This window comes from Anser anser, assembly GCF_964211835.1.
Source record: "Anser anser genome assembly, chromosome: 8".
NCBI lineage: Eukaryota > Metazoa > Chordata > Aves > Anseriformes > Anatidae > Anser > Anser anser.
Window position 1 is genome coordinate 32,523,001 of NC_139728.1, and position 17,790 is coordinate 32,540,790.

Sequence of the window (17,790 nt, forward strand, 5' to 3'; positions counted from 1 at the left end):
TTTTTTCTCCACGAAATAAGCTTCAGGACAGCTGCTGAGATGGACGTTCTCCCTCAGTTTGGTGTTCTAATACGGTGGCTAGCCTCAAGCTTGTGGCAAGATGTTAGACTAGTCTTACATTTCTGCTGTCATTTGTGAAGAGCCTATCAGAATAAATTAGCAAGCGTCTACTTGGCGTGAACTACATAAACAGAAATGCAATGTATGCGCATATTACGTTACTTGTTTTCCAAATCAAACTGTATTTCTGGCTTTATTAATTCTGTATCGGTTTTGTCTCAGTTTAGTTCTCAATTCCCATGAACCTGGATAGATGCCAGAAAAATGTTAGCAAGGAAATACACATATATATATTAGCTACATATTTTCCTGAATACATATATATAAATGTATATATCTGAACATTTTATTAACTCGCAAATTCCCACCAAACCTTCAAATTGCTAATGGGGATAAATATTACTACAGTTCAAGAGTATTGGTCACAGGGAGATAGCACTTTTATCATTTTACTGTTTATAGCAGTTGTCTAGATGCTAGCACAGATATTGCATTGTACTGAAACCAACAAAGAGGGGTATTCACAGACACAGCTCATTGCCTTTTGTATGCTACAGCAAAGCGATGGCAATGAAACTATTTATCATTCTGCTGGGGAAAAAAGTCTAAAAATAAACAGTGTATTTTTTTACACTGTTAGTCAGCTGCTTTTTAACATTCAGACCACATCCAAGAAATTCTCTCATAGAAAAATACAAGTGATAAAAAATAATAATAATTTTACTGTAACACCCAGTACAAATAATATTAAATAATAAGTACCAGAGCTATTATTTAGCATATTCACTTATGTCAAAGTATAATGATTATGAAGAACACTAATTCAGCTACCAGATTTCATGGCACATCAGCTTGTACAAGTCTAAATGCACTGTGTGCAATTGGCCCAGAAGGAAGCTGTTAACCTGAAAAAGATACTTGCTTTCTTCTATATATTACATGCTATGCAGAAGAGACAAGGAGAATTTTGGCCAGCTCATCTGTTAGAGCTCCTCTTTCTGGAGACACATGCTCCTAAGGCATAAACACATTTCCACCTTTACTATGTCAGAGACACATACCAAACCATATACTTTAACAGTATTATCTAGCTCCTGGTTTAAGAAATAGGTACAAGCATGGTACCGCCTGCTAGAGAAGTAACCCACTGAACATCTTTTGAGAGCTTTAGTCATCGGTCGTTTTCAGGGAGATGACTTCTTCAGGCCAAACTTCCATGTCTTGGCAACTGCCTGAGGTTTTCAAAGGCATGGTTTCAAGTTTTAGTACATTAAAAGAGCTCTGACTTTACAATAACTGCTCAGAGTATACTCAAAGAGTGCAGTTACTTGTTGCAGCTTTCTTTGGCACAATCTGGGACAGAAAGGATGACTTCACTTATGTGGATCAAAGTTGGAGATGACCAAATATTGCAGTGTGGCCTTCCCTGAGTTGCTAATAACAGTCAGTAGCATCCCATCCTTGCCCACAAGAACTCCTTAGAATTTGTATGGGAACAGAAGCGAATTTCTACATCAGCAGTAGGCTGTATTGGAGTATCCAGAAAGATTTTCTCCTGGCTGCCTTTATTTGTGGGTACTTGTAGCAGTCCAGCTGCTGTACAGTGCCATAGCAGCTTAATGTGGTATGAAAAAAACATATCTGATGTTTCATAAGAATTGCAGTTCTATTATTCAGAACAGGCATAAAGACATATGTTTATAACTATACTTCTATATTTATATCTTATTTATTTATATCTGTATTTGTACCTTTATGAAATTCCAAGATCATAGAAGCATGGTACCAACAAATTCAGACTGAACCACGTGGAAAAAAAATAAAGCAAAAACATTAAGAAAGTTTAGGTTGCAGAGGTCTTTGGTTTGAAATTACACTCAGTTAATCTGAGGATTTGTTGCCTAAGATGACTTAAATATCTAAGACAGGCATGTAACTCTAATGGCTGCCAGGCATTTATTTCCTATCATCCTAACAAAAGTAAATCATTGGTTTATAATAAATCTATTTTTTCCCAGTAATTATTTATTATGCTTGTCACTGCTTTCCCACTATCCTCATGGAGTTTATGTAGTCTGTATGATACCACCCTGAATGAAATCCCATTTGTTCATTAACATCAGCATAGTCCATCTAGTACTGTGGACCAGATCTCCTGTCTCGCCTACTAATTTTCTCCATCCAAGAGGTAATAAGGAATGAATTTTTAAGCAATGAATATTGCAGCAGTGCTAACTGCAGTCTTCTGTGTACTGACCAGGAGCTTCTACAGACACTGAAAAAGGTAGCATGGATAGAAGCATCCCACACAAACGCTGTCTTTTATCAGAGGTTCTGGCTCTCAAATTTGCTGAGACTGGACCACCTCCCAAGTAAGTGATCAGAGAAAATAAAGTTGTAAGGAACTTTGAAGGGCTATTCTAATCATCATCTGTTTCTTCTACCTGTGACTGAAACATCTTCAAAGTCCCTAATGAACCAGTATAAGTTCGGCAGGAAAAGAGTAAATGCAAAAACCTTGATGTCCAAGCTTAAGTACAATGTACTTGTACAATGCACAGCCATTATGTCTTGCTTAGCTTTCACTGTAAAAGAAACAGTTAACAAATTTGGGCATGTGTTTATCTTCATTGTATTAAACAAAGCAGAGTTGTATGTCATCATACACCTTGTTCCTAATGTCATACACAGGATCTTATGTTTAAGTGCTTTAATAGTTCTAAGCCAATTTATGTTATCCTGCTAGATGGCTCTGTATTATTGCATTAAGCTGATACAAACATAGTCTATCCTTGTCACAACATCCAGATGCTATGGAAAAACGTCATTATATACTCACACAGGCAGATTTTGTAAATCTGACTGCCTCTGAGCCAGGCACTTGAGCAACAGGAAAAACAATAGTAAATACAGTTAAGCAACCATGAATGTTACGTATTTTTGCACTTCAGGAGCAAATACACAGTAAAAAAAGCATTTTCACATCCAAGTAATAATCAATTACCGAGTAAGGATTCACTGCAGGGTCTACAGAATAACCAGTGACATTCAGCTGCAAAAGTCCAGTGCTTACCACCAGGTATGTCTTCCAGTAACACAGAACATATCCAGTTGTCTGACATGAACGAAATCAGACCAATTAACTAATGGAAATTGGAAATAACAGGAAAACCCTGAGAAGTGGACTAGTAAAGAAGAACTTCAAAAGATTATACACATTAAATTTGTACCAATTCAGATTCATATCTGAAAATAAACTTGTTGCAGCTATCATTCTTTTCCTGGACTAAGTTATGTAGATAAGCAGACATGAAAAGGGTCTTTCCTTCTAACTGTTCCTAAGAAGTACCAGCATGTAAAAAACTGTCATTAACTATCACCACTCACTGGAATATTTCATGAGCACGTAGTTTATACATGGAGAAATTTCATTTTTTCCTCACTAAAATATAGGCTTGCCTTTTGATACACACACACACACACACAAAAAAAAAAAGTTACATTTTAAGCAGTAAGATTGTTTTTACCTTTTGGAAGGTAGAACAAGACTTCCTCCAAGTCTAACCTTTCTCAAATATACTGACAGAACAATGTAGTTCTATACAAATTCAGAGTTATTACTAAATGCTGACATCTGGATATTAGATGACTATGCATACAACAGCATAGTGAACCTTTTTTAGGAGTTGTCAGTTGATTTTATCATTTATTTTGGCAACATTGTTTATCATTTTGTTTCCAATAGTTCTTACACAACAGAACTCTCGTGTAACACAAGACCTTTCCTATCCCAAAAAATTGACAACCCACAAATTAAAACAAGGAAGACAGAAAATGGTAAATTGTCAGGAAAATATATCAAAGGTAGCCCTTAGCCATATCTTGAGAATAGGTTTATTTTTATTTTTCAAAGCTGGTAATAAATATTGTTTCTAAATGTCCTTAAATTTATTTCTTGAAAACACACACAGAAAAGCGAGTATTTAGGAGATCTCTAGTATAAGCTGACACAAGTTTCCCTCTACAGAATAGCTATATTAAAACTGGAAGTTCAATGCAGAGGATCTCTCCTTACTTTCAGACTACTCAATTTTTACCATCACCTGTAGTTTCGCAACAAGCAGTTTTCCCTACTGAACCCTCCTAATCTTGGAGGTTTGTTCATATTACACTGAAGATAGATAACCTTTTGCTATTTTAGTTATACTGAAGGTACCTTTTGCTACTCTAACACTAGTAACAGGATGAACCTGTCATTCAATGCTCTGTCATGTTTTATTGCATTCTACAAAACTGAAACATTTCATACAGTATCTCACAACCCTAGTCTAATTAGGCAAATTAATTCAGAGTAACACAGGACGTAAATTGAAATGTAATAACTACTTCAGACTGGCCACTTGAGTGTGCTCTTATTCTACATACTGTTATACTGGTTTGGAGTAACATCTTACTTCAGAATGAGTGTATCCATACAGGATGTTAAAGTTTACTATTAATTATTCCACAGGTGCCTTACTTTCTCTTTCCCCTCCACTCTCCCACGTAGGTAAATCCAGTGATAAGAGTAAAAGCACTATCTTTTCAATTTAAGTGGATGAAAAGAAGGTTCTACTTCCATATTGAATCACAGATTATAGTCCTGTAATACAGCACTGGCATTGCTAGTAACAGGTCACAGGCTTTGTGCTATGTTTGCAAGGGCTTGAGACAGAAGAATGAATGTGTGGCTTGTTTTGTTAGAACTTAATCACCTTCTGGTTTGCTTTCACTTGATTTAACTGCAACAGCATTTTTCCTTCTGTTGGCTAATTTGTTTTATTTTTGCTTATCGTCATATGAGACAGCCAGGTTTTTATACAGATAATAATAAAAACTAATTCCTCTGTGCAGAATGAGATATTTATGACTCTAACAAGCACAGAATGGTTTGTGTTGGAAGGGACCTAAAAGATCATCTAGTTCCAACCCCCCTGCCATGGGCGGGGACACCTCCCACTAGACCAGGATGCTCAAAGCCCCATCCAACCTGGCCTTGAGCACTTCCAGTGATACGGCATCCACAGCTTCTCTGTTCCAGTGCCTCACCACCCCCATAGGAAATAATGTCTTCCTTATATCTAATCTAAATCTACCCTGTTTTAGTTTAAAACCATTACTTCTTGTCCTATCAATATACTCCCTGATAAAAGAGTCCCTCTCCAGCTTTCTTGTAGGCCCCCAATACGTAATGATACAGTGCAAAGAAATAAAGGCCTGGTATGACAGCAGAGGCCTTGAGAGGTGGAGACACAAGACAGTACAGTAATACAGAATTTTGGCATGGCATGACAAGAGATGGGACAAAGGCTTAGCACTGGAGACCCCATAACTACAGAAAAAGGACCTAAAACACACACTGCAAAGCCTAGATAAAGTGGACCAAATTTATATCAGAGAATTAAAGGTTTGAACCATCTGGATCTGAGTTTCACCTACTTCTAACACTGCTGAAACTATAAAAATCTTAGAGTCATAGAATCACAGAATGTTTTGGATTGAAAGGGACATTAAAGCTGATCTAATTCCAACCTTCTGCCATGGGCAGGAACACCTCCCACTAGATCAGGTTGAAATCGGAATGAAGCGTTGAATCAATTTTCAGCTTTAATATGAATGTCACCCATTAATATGATATTTGAACACCAGAAGGTGAAATGAATTGCATATAACGATACACGACAATTTACCAGAAGGGGATATGGAGACTATCTCTAGCAGTATCACAGCCGAAAGGTCCCACAGTATAGCCCATTCTCCTTAGACTGAAGATGTCCTCCTACCCACAAACTATATATGTGTAGTTGGATAAAATTAAGAAATTAAAAATGCAGGCCAACCCACAAGAAATAACGTATCTTGATAGAAATTTTCTTAGTTCATGAAAAGGTCTTCCAACAGAAACAGAAGGACCTTCCTCAATAGGAAAATTAAATATTTTTTTTAGTAAAAAAAAAAACAAAAACAAACTTGACATGATCGCTTCACAGAAGCAACTAGGAATCCCCATCATAGACTCAAGTATTGGTTGCACTGGTAAGAGAAGTTATAGGAAATTAGTTCCTCATAGGGAGGCTCTAAGTATGCAGATATTTAAGAAGTACAGTAGCTAAATCATAGAATGGCTCGGGTTAAAAGGGACATTAAAGATCATCTAATTCCAACCCCCCTGCCATAGGCAGGGATGCAACCTACTAGATCAGGCTGCTCAGGCTGCTCATCCAATTTGGTCTTGAACACCTCCAGGGATGGGGTATCGACAACCTATTTGGGCAACCTGTGCTAGTGCCTCACCACCTTCTGAGTGAAGAATTTCCTCCTAACCTGTAATCTAAATCTCCCTTCTTTTAGTTTAAAACCATTCCCTCTTGTCCTGCCATTATCTGATTGAGTAAAAAGTTGCTCTCTGTATTTTTTATAAGACCCCTTCAGGGACTGAAAAGTTGCAATAACGTGCCTTCTCTTGTTGCCCAGAGCCTTCTCTTCTCCAGACCGAACAGCCCCGGCTCTCTCAGCCTTTCTTCATAGGAGAGGGGCTCCAGCCTCCTGGTCATCTTCGTGGCCCTCCTCTGGACCCATTCTAACAGCTCCACGTTCTTCTTGTGTTGGGGGCCCCAGACCTGGATGCCGTACTCCTGGTGGGGGCCGCACAAGGGCAGAGCAGAGGGGGACAATCAGCTCCCTCAGCCTGCTGCCCACTCCTCTGATGCTGAAGCCCAGGATGCAGTTGGCCTTCTGGGCTGCAAGCACGCACTGCTGGCTCATGTCAAGCTTATTGTCCACCAGAACCGCCAAGTCTTTCTCTTCAGGGCTGCTCTCAATGAATTCTTCTCCCAGTCTGTACTCATGTCTGGGATTGCCCTGACCCGGGTGCAGCACCCTGCACTTAGTTGAACCTCACTAGGCTCACGTAGGCCCACTTCCCAAGCTCGTCCAGGTTCCTTTGGATGGCTTCCCTTCCTTCTGTTGTATTGACTGTACCACTTAGTGTCATCTGCAAACTTGCTGAGGGTGCATTCAATCCCATTGCCTATGTTGTTGGTGAGGATATTAGCCAGTACTGGTCCCAGGATGGACCCCTGAGGGTCACCACTTGTTACCAGCCTCCACCTGGACATAGCATCATTGACCACCACTCCCTGGGTATGACCTTCAAGCCAATTCCTTATCCACTGAACGGTCCACCCATCAAATCCATCTCTCTACAATTTGTAGACCAGGATGTCATGCGGGACCATGTCAAAAGCCTTACAGAATTCCATGTAGGTGACATCAGTCGGTCTTCCCTTGTCAACTGATGCACTCAACTCCATCATAGAAGACCACCAGATTGGTTAGAAATATTCTAATTTCTTTCTGGGTTGCTTTAATTACATAAAGATTTTTTTTCCTTTTTTTGCAAGCTCCCTATTTTGGACAGTTTGATTAATCAAAACAAAAACACCACCATTATTATAGTAGAGTCTACTATTGAGAGGAATCGAGATTTTTATTCTGCATACACCATATTTGTACAAACGAAAACTAACCAGCTTTGTCCATCAGGTCCGAAGTGTGAGGAAGCCAAACTATGAATATTCCTTTTTAGCCAGATCGCAGTTCAGACCATAGAGATGAACTATAAAATTGAGTTTTCCAAGTTGTACACATGCCACACAACACGCCTGTGATATCAAGACAAAGACTGTTTTATCAAGCCATTGTTGCCCACTTTTATACCACAGGCAACTACAGTCAGCCTTTGGGACTCACAGAAAACAAGCCTTGTTTCTAAGGGGGTTTGCACATTCTGTAGATTCTTATTTTTTTTTGGCTATGGAAATCTCATGTATATTTGGAAAAGGAAATCAGTTTTGTAGCGACACTTTCAAACAGGCTGAGAAGCTTTGCAAAACCAGCCTCCTCTGTGGCAAACGTATTAGCTTCCAAAGAGCAATTAGAGCACGGCCCAAGCACTGTGATGAAGTTCTGCCCCCGGTGACCTTCTCCTACGCGCGGGCTGGCAGGATCCACTGAGGGCACGGAGCTTGCTTAGTCCGGGTACCTCTGCTACGGCTGCAGAGCTCCCAGTCCCCAGCCCAAAACACCAGAACCCTCCCTACCAGGGCCACCAGTGCAACGGGCTCCCGCCGCCAGGTCCCGGTACCACGGCCCACCAGGGCCCGCGGCCCCCGCTCCCACGAGCCGGGCGCCGCGCGCCCACCGGCCGGCCCTTCCGAGAGCCGCGCACCTGCCGCCCGCCGGCCGGCCCGCGGGCCCTCGGCAGGGCGTGAGCTGCAGCCTCCTCCTTCCCAGGACGGCCTTCCCCGGCGGGCGCGGACAAAGCGGCCGCAAAGCACCTGCTGCAGGAAGGGGAGGAGGAGGTTCTCGCCCTGCCCGCCCCCATCTCTGCGCCCACCGGCTCCCCTCCCCGAGCCCAGCCGTCCCGCCTTCTTCCAGCCGGGCGAGCCGCAGCGCCAGCGGAGAGCTGCACCAGCGCCTTCGGGGGCTCCGGCTGCCCGGGGCCCGTATGACCCCCACACACATCCCCAGCATCTGCCCAGGGAAACCAACTCTCGCCGCTGGCTGCACGATGGATCCGCACCGTAAATAGGCCGGAGGGTGGCACGGGATCCGGCTCTCTTCGCACGAGCGCCCGCTCCGTCTCTCCCCCGTGCCCGGGCGCTTACCGTAGGGAGGCGCGGAGGCTTCCCCCTTCCTCGCCATCGTCTCCCGGCGCCCTCCGCGCTGGCAGCGCAACCGGCAGCCCGGCGCCTGCGTCCGCCGCTCAGCGCGCCCTTTGTTGCCGTGAAGGCATGAGAGGAGGCAGCGGCCGGGCAGCCTCCCGCTCCGCCCGCGCCCCGCGCCGGCCCACCCGTCCCGCCGGCTCCACGGCCGACGCCTGCGCCGAGCCCGCGGGGGCGGTGCCCGAGCCGCGGTGGGGGCGGCGGGCGGAGGGGGGGCGCCGAGGGCAGGCGTGGGGGCCGCAGGACGACCCGCAGCCGGCGGCCTGCCCGCTGCCCCTCGCCAGCCCCGCCTGCGCCCGGCCCCGGCGGCAACTTGGGCAGCCGGTGAGAGCGGGCGCTGTCCCTGCCGGGTCCCGAGGCAGGGAGGTCCGCGAGCTCTCCCCCGCCGCCTGGCGCTGCCGGGAGGAGCGCTCTGCCCCGCGGAACGTGACGGGCAGCAGCAGCAGTATCGGCTCCGCTCGGTTTCGGCGGGCGCGGAAGGCGCCGGTGCCGCAGTCAAGGTGGAGAAGGCTCCCCCTTTCCTGGCCGATGCCCGTAGCCTAGAGGTTTTGCCGCAGGTAGGAACTGGGCCGTCCTGATCCGCTCCTGCTTCGGCCTTGGCCCCGCCGGCCCGAGAGCGGCCGCGGGAAGCGCCTCCCGCCCGCGGCCCCCGGCGGAGCTGTCCGGGCGGCCCGTGCTGAGGGGCCGGGCGAGCTCCCCTAGCCCGCGGTTCACAAAGACATTTCAAAGCACATTAACTGAACTTTGGATTAAACTAGCTGGACATGCTCTAGGAGTGCATCTGATGAGCTCCAGACCCTCCCTAGGGGGTATTGAGTGCAGCCCAAAGCAAAAACCCTCCCAAATGCTTAGTAGGACTTGAATCTAACCATCTAACCAGGGCAACTCTGGCTATCCGGACAGACTGAGCGACGAGATGCTGAAGAGCAGCCCCGCAGGGGGGGATCTGGGGGTTGTGGTTGACAGCAAGTTGAATATGAGCCAGCAGTGTGCCCTGGCAGCCAGGAGGGCCAACCGTATCCTGGGGTGCATCAAGCACGGCATTGCTAGTCGGTCGAGGGAAGGGATTGTCCCGCTCTGCTCTGCGCTGGTGCGGCCTCACCTCGAGTACTGTGTGCAGTTCTGGGCACCACAGTACAAAAAGGACATTAAACTGTTGGAGAGTGTCCAGAGGGGGGCAACGAAGATGGTGAAGGGCCTAGAGGGGAAGACATATGAGGAGCGACTGAGGTCACTGGGCCTGTTCAGCCTGGAGAAGAGGAGGCTGAGGGGAGACCTCATCACAGTCTACAACTTCCCCGCGAGGGGGAGTGGAGGGGCAGGGGACCTATTCTCCGTAAACACCAGCGACAGGACCCGCGGGAACGGTGTTAAGCTCAGGCAGGGGAAGTTTAGGCTGGACATCAGGAAGAGGTTCTTCACCGAGAGGGTGGTTGCACACTGGAACAGGCTCCCCAGTGAAGTAGTCACTGCACCAAGCCTGTATGAATTTAAGAAGCGATTGGACTGTGCACTTAGTCACGTGGTCTAAACTTTTGGGTAGACCTGTGTGGTGCCAGGAGTTGGACTTGATGATCCTTATGGGTCCCTTCCAACTCGGGATATTCTATGATTCTATGATTTTACCCTATAAATCCAAAAGTATTAGTCTGCATTATTTCCTAACAAAGAAGACTCCTAATGCAGAATGAATCCGTGTGAAGAAAGGCTGAGAATGTTGGGGTTATTTAGCCTAAAGAAGAGAAAGCTCCAAGTAGGCCTTATAGCAGCCTTTCAGTATTTAAAGTGGGCCTACAGAAATGATGAGGAGAGACTCTTTATCAGGGATTGTAGTGACAGGACAAGGGGTAATGGTTTTAAACTTAAAAAAAATAAAAAAAAATAAAAAAATAAAGTAGGTTTAGTTAAATATAAGAAGAAATTCCTCACCATGAAGGTGGTGAGGCACTGGAAGAGGTCACCCAGAGAAGCTGTGGATGCCCCATCCCTAGAAGTATTCAAGGCCAGGCTGTGCAAAAGCCCCATCCAGCATGATCTAGTGGGAGGTTCCATGGCAGGGGGGTTGGAACCAGATGGTCTTTAAGGTCCCTTCCAACACAAACCAGTCTGCGACTCTACGATCCTAATGTAAACATTCCTTCAGCATACTGATTTATTCAGTCTCTCAGACTTAGGGATGTCTTCAACCCCATTCCAAGCTGTCTTTTAACCTCAGTGCAGATAACATTATTTACTTTATGAAGGGTTGTGGATCCTAATCTAGAAGGCACCTAGAAATAATGTCTCAGTTCTGAGCACTATAGAATTTACATACCGTCCTGCAGCTAGTAAATACATTTAGTGTGTAACATCCTTACAGGTGTTCAGGTACCTGACTCAGGCAGATGGAGTTGCTTAATACCTATGACAGTACATATTTCCTATGACATTAGTTTTTAATATAGATTCTGAGGCCATCTACCCACCTTTAGAATTTTGTTTTGTGTGTAATTTTATTTAGAATACTCATAGTAAAAGCCACGCTGCTTACCAAAATCATATTTTTAAATAGGTTGAATATATTTCCTTATATCACAGGGCTGTTATAATGATAAATCATCTAAGGCATACCAAGTTAATGGAATACAGAAACCATATAAATAACAGATATGCAATATATGAATAGAAAGTGTATTGTTCGGTATTTAACTCTCCACACGACAGTCAGAAACATGACGTATGGAACAGAACCCTATATGTAAAAAGGAGCACAGAACACAGGCTTGAGTGTTGGTATTTAAAAGCCCCATAGCCACACAATCCAATGGTACAGTGTACTTTAAACTAGATTTAAAACAGGAAGTACATAAAAAATATTTATGAAGCACCTAGGTAACACAAAGTTACAAATTATGCCTATGACTTTTCCTCAATTACCCTTAAAGTGCAGGGAAAAAAATCCACTGATATTGGAATGAAAAATCAGTAGTCTGTGCACTAAGTTGACACTACTTACATGATAAATGGTATGCAACATTGCAACCATCCCCTTTTTAATTAGTTGATATATGAAAACAAACAAACAAAAAACCACTCTTACACGGCTTGCTTCCTACTGAAGTGATTTTGCTGTAATAAGTACAAATTCAAGAGTCATAACTGTCAGTAACAACACAAGCCATCAAGAATCAAACATACCAAGACAATCACAGTGCTAAAAATATTTGGGACACCTTACTTTGAGCTGTTATGCAAAATAAAGCATTATCCAAAATCCAGCTCTCAGAGAAGTGTCTTATATTAGAGTAATTAAAAATATATATATATATTCCAAACAAGGTCATTCACAGAGACATCAAAGAAGCTATTTCTCTTGAAAGCATTATTTTAATAAAACCCTAGGTAACATTGCTTTACTGCAGTGAATCAATAATGTTCAAAAGACTGTACTTTATACATTGCAGTTCATTTACAAAATCAGTGCTTTTGTTTCAACATACAGCCAGAATTGACAGCATTCATAAACACATTTTACATGGCTATCAACATGATATACACATCACTATGACATCTCAAATGTGTTAAAGTTCATGTTTGTACTAAAATCAAATTTTAAAAGCCTAGCTAAGCCAGTAGACTTTGTTCTTCTTTAGTAAGGAGTTGGTAAGTTATTGGAATTAGACCAGTCCCAGGTACATGCTGTGTTTTGTGCACAGAATGGAAAATTGTGACAGACAAAACCAGACTGGAGCCGAGGCTGAGCAAAACCCATGCCCCAGTCCCAGTCAAGCCCAAGTGCCTGGCACATTTCTAAAATATGAGTTTACGGTTCCCTGAGGGGCAAAAATACTATAAATCAGCCACAAGGACTTTTCTGGTAACAGGGCTAAGATGTAGGTGGTTGGAAACAGCCCAGGAGACTCGGTATACAGAGAGCAAACGGGCTCTCTCTCGCCATCAGGCCGCCGCGCTTCCCAGGCTTTGTGGAACAAGCCATACCTGCAATAGGTAAACTCCACAGCAGGAAGGAGGGCCCCGACAACCGCTGCCGGGCGCGGACAAGCCGCTGCGCCCTCGCAGCTCGAGCGCCGGCCGAGCGCTCGCCCCGCCTCGCTCTCCCCGCCGACCTCCGCCGCGGCCCGGACCGCCAACAGCCTGCAAGCCCGCACCCGACGCTCCACGCGGGGGCGCTGTGGGCTTGGCGAGGGGAGCGCCGCGGCGGGGCGGCCCCGGCCCCGGCCCCGAGCCGCCGGCCCTGCCGCGCCCGGGTCTCGGCCGGCGCGGCGCTGGCACCCGCTGTCCGAGAGTCCCGCCTCGCCAGGCATCGCCGGGAGCCTCCCCGACCTCTCGGCCGCTCTCTCTGGGACGCCGGCGTTGAGAGCCGCTCGGGAGAGCGGTCGGGTCGGGCCGGGCCGGGTGGCGACGGGATGCGGGTCCCAGGGAGGACGGGACGGGACTGGGCGCTGCTGGCGGGGAAGGGCCGCGCGCCGCGGCAGCGCTGGAGGGCGCGGGGCCGCGGGACAGGAGCGCCGTTGGCGGGGCCTCGGGCCGCGCCACGCTCCCTCCTCGACCGGCTCGCTGCCGGCCATCGCTGCCCGCTCCTGGCCGTGGGGAAATCCGCGCTCAGTTCTGTTTTTCCTGCCTCTGCATTTTGATCCGTTTATAGCCTTCATGGTCTGGATAGGTGCTCCCATGTTTTATTCTTTAGCTGAGCTGTTGCACAGCCTTGGGACTCTCCATGCACCAAAAGGCATGCTGTGAAGTGTTTAGAAAAAGATGTGTAGGTCTGGTACCCTCTGCTTCCCACTTACATGGTGGAGACAGCTTCAAATTGTCAGGGTTTACAGGTCAGAGCATTTTATACAATGCATTTCTTTAAACGTGCTTAGCTGTACTACCTATGCTATTCTTTTAAATGTGCAGTATATAAAAGTTGCTTTTCTGAAGTACTGACATTCCCCTATAGAGTAAAAATATTGCTTATACAGAGAAGTTACTGAACCACCAGTAACCTCCTAGCTTCAAACTAGAAAGTAAAAATGATTCAAAACTCAGGTAGTACCTTGTTTGGCTTTTGCGCTGGCCTTTTTTCTGGTTTCCTCATTTCCAGAGTCATTTGTGAATTACGTAAAAGTTGAAGGGTCCTCAGTCAGAGCTCACGGTCAACAAGTGTGGTCTAGCCCCAGTGATACAGCCTAAGTGTCCAAAGTGTTTCCATGACAGTGTCATTTATGGAATAAGGCTTCATCTCAAGCCAGCTGGATGTTTTACAGATCAAACAAAATGCTTTAGGAAGGGGAAGCCGACAGTTAATGCGTACCATAGGAGATTGGTATTTCAAGTCCAGCTTCCTGACATATTACCCCAGCAACAAACTGTTTTTGACAACTCTTCATTTTTTGTCCTGAGTTATGTGATGGAGAATCGAGGTTAGTGACCTTAGTTTATTGTTGTCCTATCTTTTTCTGTGATGTACAGCTTTGTGAACAAGTTGTGTAGTTCTTTTGACATTAAAGTAATAAAGATTGCTTCACTTGCATGTGTATTCTTGTCATACCCTTTTTCCTGTCAGGAGATTATTCCAGTGGTGATCTTGTCACTGTAATGGTCACATTTCTGATTGTGACAAAGCTTATATACTAAACCAAGGAAATGCCTTATATACTAAACCAAGGAAATGCTGTGGTAGTTGCATTTGAGTGTCACTAGTAAACTTGTCATTGAATCTAAATGTCCCACTGAGTCAAACAATGGGAAAGTTGACAGAATAATAGATCGTCACCCAAATCTTACATGTTAAAAACTGATCCTTTGTCACTTGATCACTTGTGCCACTCCAAGTATGAATCCCATCTGTCCAATTCATATTGCTATTTGTGGGGAGAGTTATGATTTTTTTCAGAGTAACTTTCAGTGTTAACCTTGCATACCACTCTGGCAGGAAAAAACAACAGATGTATGTTCTCTATTGTAAAGTTGACAGCTTCTTTCACATAGACATATCACCTTTAGCATTATTTTGAAATCAGTAGTTTTTCTAGTTTAGACAAAAATCTGTTGGCAAAGATATGTTTGACTGTATCAAGGGCTGCTCCTTAAAAAAAAAAAAAGTGAATACAATTATCTATTTTTTCAACATCACCTTGTCTTTTTCTAGATAAAATAAGGTATAAAATTCTGAAGCAACAAGGTCTTTCTAGATGCTTTTTTTTTGTTGTTGTTTTGTTTTGTTTTCTTCAGTGTAACAGTGATAGTAGTGACACAACTTGAGTAAGAAAGCAAGATACCATTTTTCAATGGCTGTGGTTCTTGAAAACTCCAAATGAATAATGTGTTGCCTACTGGAAAATACAGTCCTGAACTATTAATAAACTCACTTAGCAGATCGGTGTTCAGTTATGTCATAGCTTCTCCTTCTTCTATGCCTAGCGGTGGTCATCCTCCATTTCTTCTTTTAACTTTACAGATGTTTTCAGTATTTTCTGAAAATACTTTTTCACTATGTTGAGACACATTATAGGCTGTGTTCTTCTTGATTTTGTAACAAACTAACCAACTTTTTTTTTTTTTGTTCCTGGAGAGTGGTGGTTTTTTTTGTCCCGGAAGTGGTGGTTTGGATTGCCCTGGAAGAAACTGAGGCTTTTCTCTTTTCTCATCATTTGAGAACTGGCAAAATTAAAGATAATATGGAATTTTTGACTTTTTTTTTTTTTTAATAGAACTCACGAGCAGAAAGAGTTTCAAGCTGCTGCTCATAAAATTGTTGTGGAGGACATTATTCCTGTTTCTGCACAATGTGACAAAACTGGAGAGATGAATCTATCATACAGTACGGGGAAAATAGATTTTTATCTTAATCTGAATAAAATTTAAAATGTTAACTGTGCTGAACTGGAAGGTAATTTTTCCTCCTTCAGTATCCTCTCCCACTTATAAAATGGGCTTGGGAACTTGGTCTTATGAATTCACACACACCAGAAATCTGTGGTAAGTAAACATTCTTTTTAATCTGTAAAATAAAGCAAAGAAAATGCATTAGATAATATTTACATGGGTAATTACGGATTCTACATAAAATAGTTGCATACTAATAATCCAAATTTAATAATTAGGAAAGTTAACACATACAAGTGTTAGTAGGTGTGGATGTAATCAGGATGATTGCTAAATCATCGTGATTTACCAATTTATGACCAGATTTTCTACCATGATTACAACTGCCTAATGTTCCCCTCATGTGCTGCGTCAACTGATTAGGCAGAGAAATTACAGGTCATATTTTGATCGAGTCTCTGACAGAGACTGGAGCAATTTAAGAGTTTATTCAAGAAGGACAGTTTTCCTATCTAGATTAGGCACAGTACAGCAGTACTTTGGCACTGCTTAAATATATGAGTAACCATGGAAAAATGTTAAATGATTCTCTATTTTGCATTTATATTATCTGAAAAAGAAGTTGGGGAACTGTGTGTAGGAGACCATTTTTTTTTCAAGACTCATCAGAGGGTATATTTCTTTCAAAAATTAAATTAACAAGGTTAAAGAGCAAAGAGACAAAAGGAGCAATTGTGAAGATCACATTTATTCAGCCACAAATTCTAGGGAAACTTAAGGGTGAAATAGCTGGACTACTGCAGTGCAGAATCATTCAGTTATTAAATGAAAACTTACAAGAGGCAAGTTGGATGCCATTTCTTTAAAAGGTCTCCAAGAGAGATCTGGAAAAAATATGTACTAGTAAGCCTGATAAACCATGTAAATTAAGTGCAAGTAAGAAGTACAGAAAGAGTGGACACAGATAAATGTGATGTGCTAGAGAAGGGTTTCTGTCAAAGGAAGTCATACCTCATAAAATAATTGGAGTTTGCTGAGGCAGCTAATAAATGTGTGAACAAGGGATGCTTGGTTGATAGAGAATGCTTGACAGAGAATGCCTGAGCTTCCAAAGTGAATTTGAAAAATCATCAGGTTTTGTAGGGAAAAGTAAGCAGCACGGCTTTGCTCTGTCTTTGCTATTTGGAATATCTACAAAGAGTCTGGAAAAGGAGGTCAACAGTGAAGTGATAGAGTTTACTGATAATACTAAGTTATTCAGTGTAAGAAAGATGAGGCTGTTGCAAAGAACTGCAGGAGAAGGTTGTGAGACTGAGTGACTATTAAAATGGCAAATGAAATTTGAAATGAGAAAAGTGATGCACGTTAGAAGGGAAAGAACCCCCAAAATAATCTTTAAGGTCCCTTCCAACCCAAAGCACTCTGTGATTTTGTGCTGTGGTAGCTCAGGAGCCTTTGTAACTATTTCTCTGCTTCCAAAGGAAATTCTTACAAGTAGTCAAAAAAATTCAAGTGGTACATTTTTACCATTTTGTGCAACTTATCCCATATTAATCTCACATTAGCCGTGGAACTGTGAAATTTTGAAATTATCTGTTACTATTGTCAGAAAACTTTATTTAAAAAGTTTGCATGGGAATGTCTTATTAAACAAAATGCACAATCAAAAGGTTATGGGGGAATGTGTTTTTCATAATTATTCTGTGTAAATCACTAATATGTTTTACTTTAAACCCATTTTAGTAAATGAAATATTCCCACTGTAGGTGGTCTTGGCTGTAGCAGATTTGAAGTGTGCCTTGTTATGGGAAGAGTTAGCTTATGGATGTACAAGGGTTCAAACTGCCATTGAAGCAAATTCCCTAGGAGAAAGTTCAACTTCTTCTTACCTCCTTTAAGCTAGAGTCTGTGCACTTAAAAAAGATGAATTAATGGTCTAAATATTTTATTTCAGCAAATACAAGTAATCATTGCAGGAAATGAGCAGCAGCAGAAAAAACTTATGAAGAATGACAGAGGAACCAATAATGTGTGCAAGTATAACTGCTACGTTGTAGAATGTTCCTAAACTAACTTTTTTTTTTTTTTAAACACTGATGTCTACTCACAGCTTAGCCCATTTCAGTTTGTAAATAAACAGTAACATTTGTAG

The 17,790-nt window shown here is 43.2% G+C and overlaps 1 protein-coding gene across 2 annotated transcripts in view; it reads right to left on the bottom strand.

Moving 5' to 3' along the window:
* The window catches only part of SLC44A5 (solute carrier family 44 member 5), a 90,760-nt gene extending 81,773 nt beyond the window's left edge, over nucleotides 1-8,987 (bottom strand). For both annotated transcript variants that reach the window (XM_083847327.1, XM_083847326.1), the window contains exon 1: nucleotides 8,769-8,987. In XM_083847327.1, coding sequence (XP_083703453.1) covers nucleotides 8,769-8,805 — 37 coding nt within the window. In that variant the 5' untranslated portion in view covers nucleotides 8,806-8,987. The remainder of the gene's footprint in view (nucleotides 1-8,768) is intronic.
* Between the last annotated feature and the right edge of the window lie 8,803 nt (nucleotides 8,988-17,790).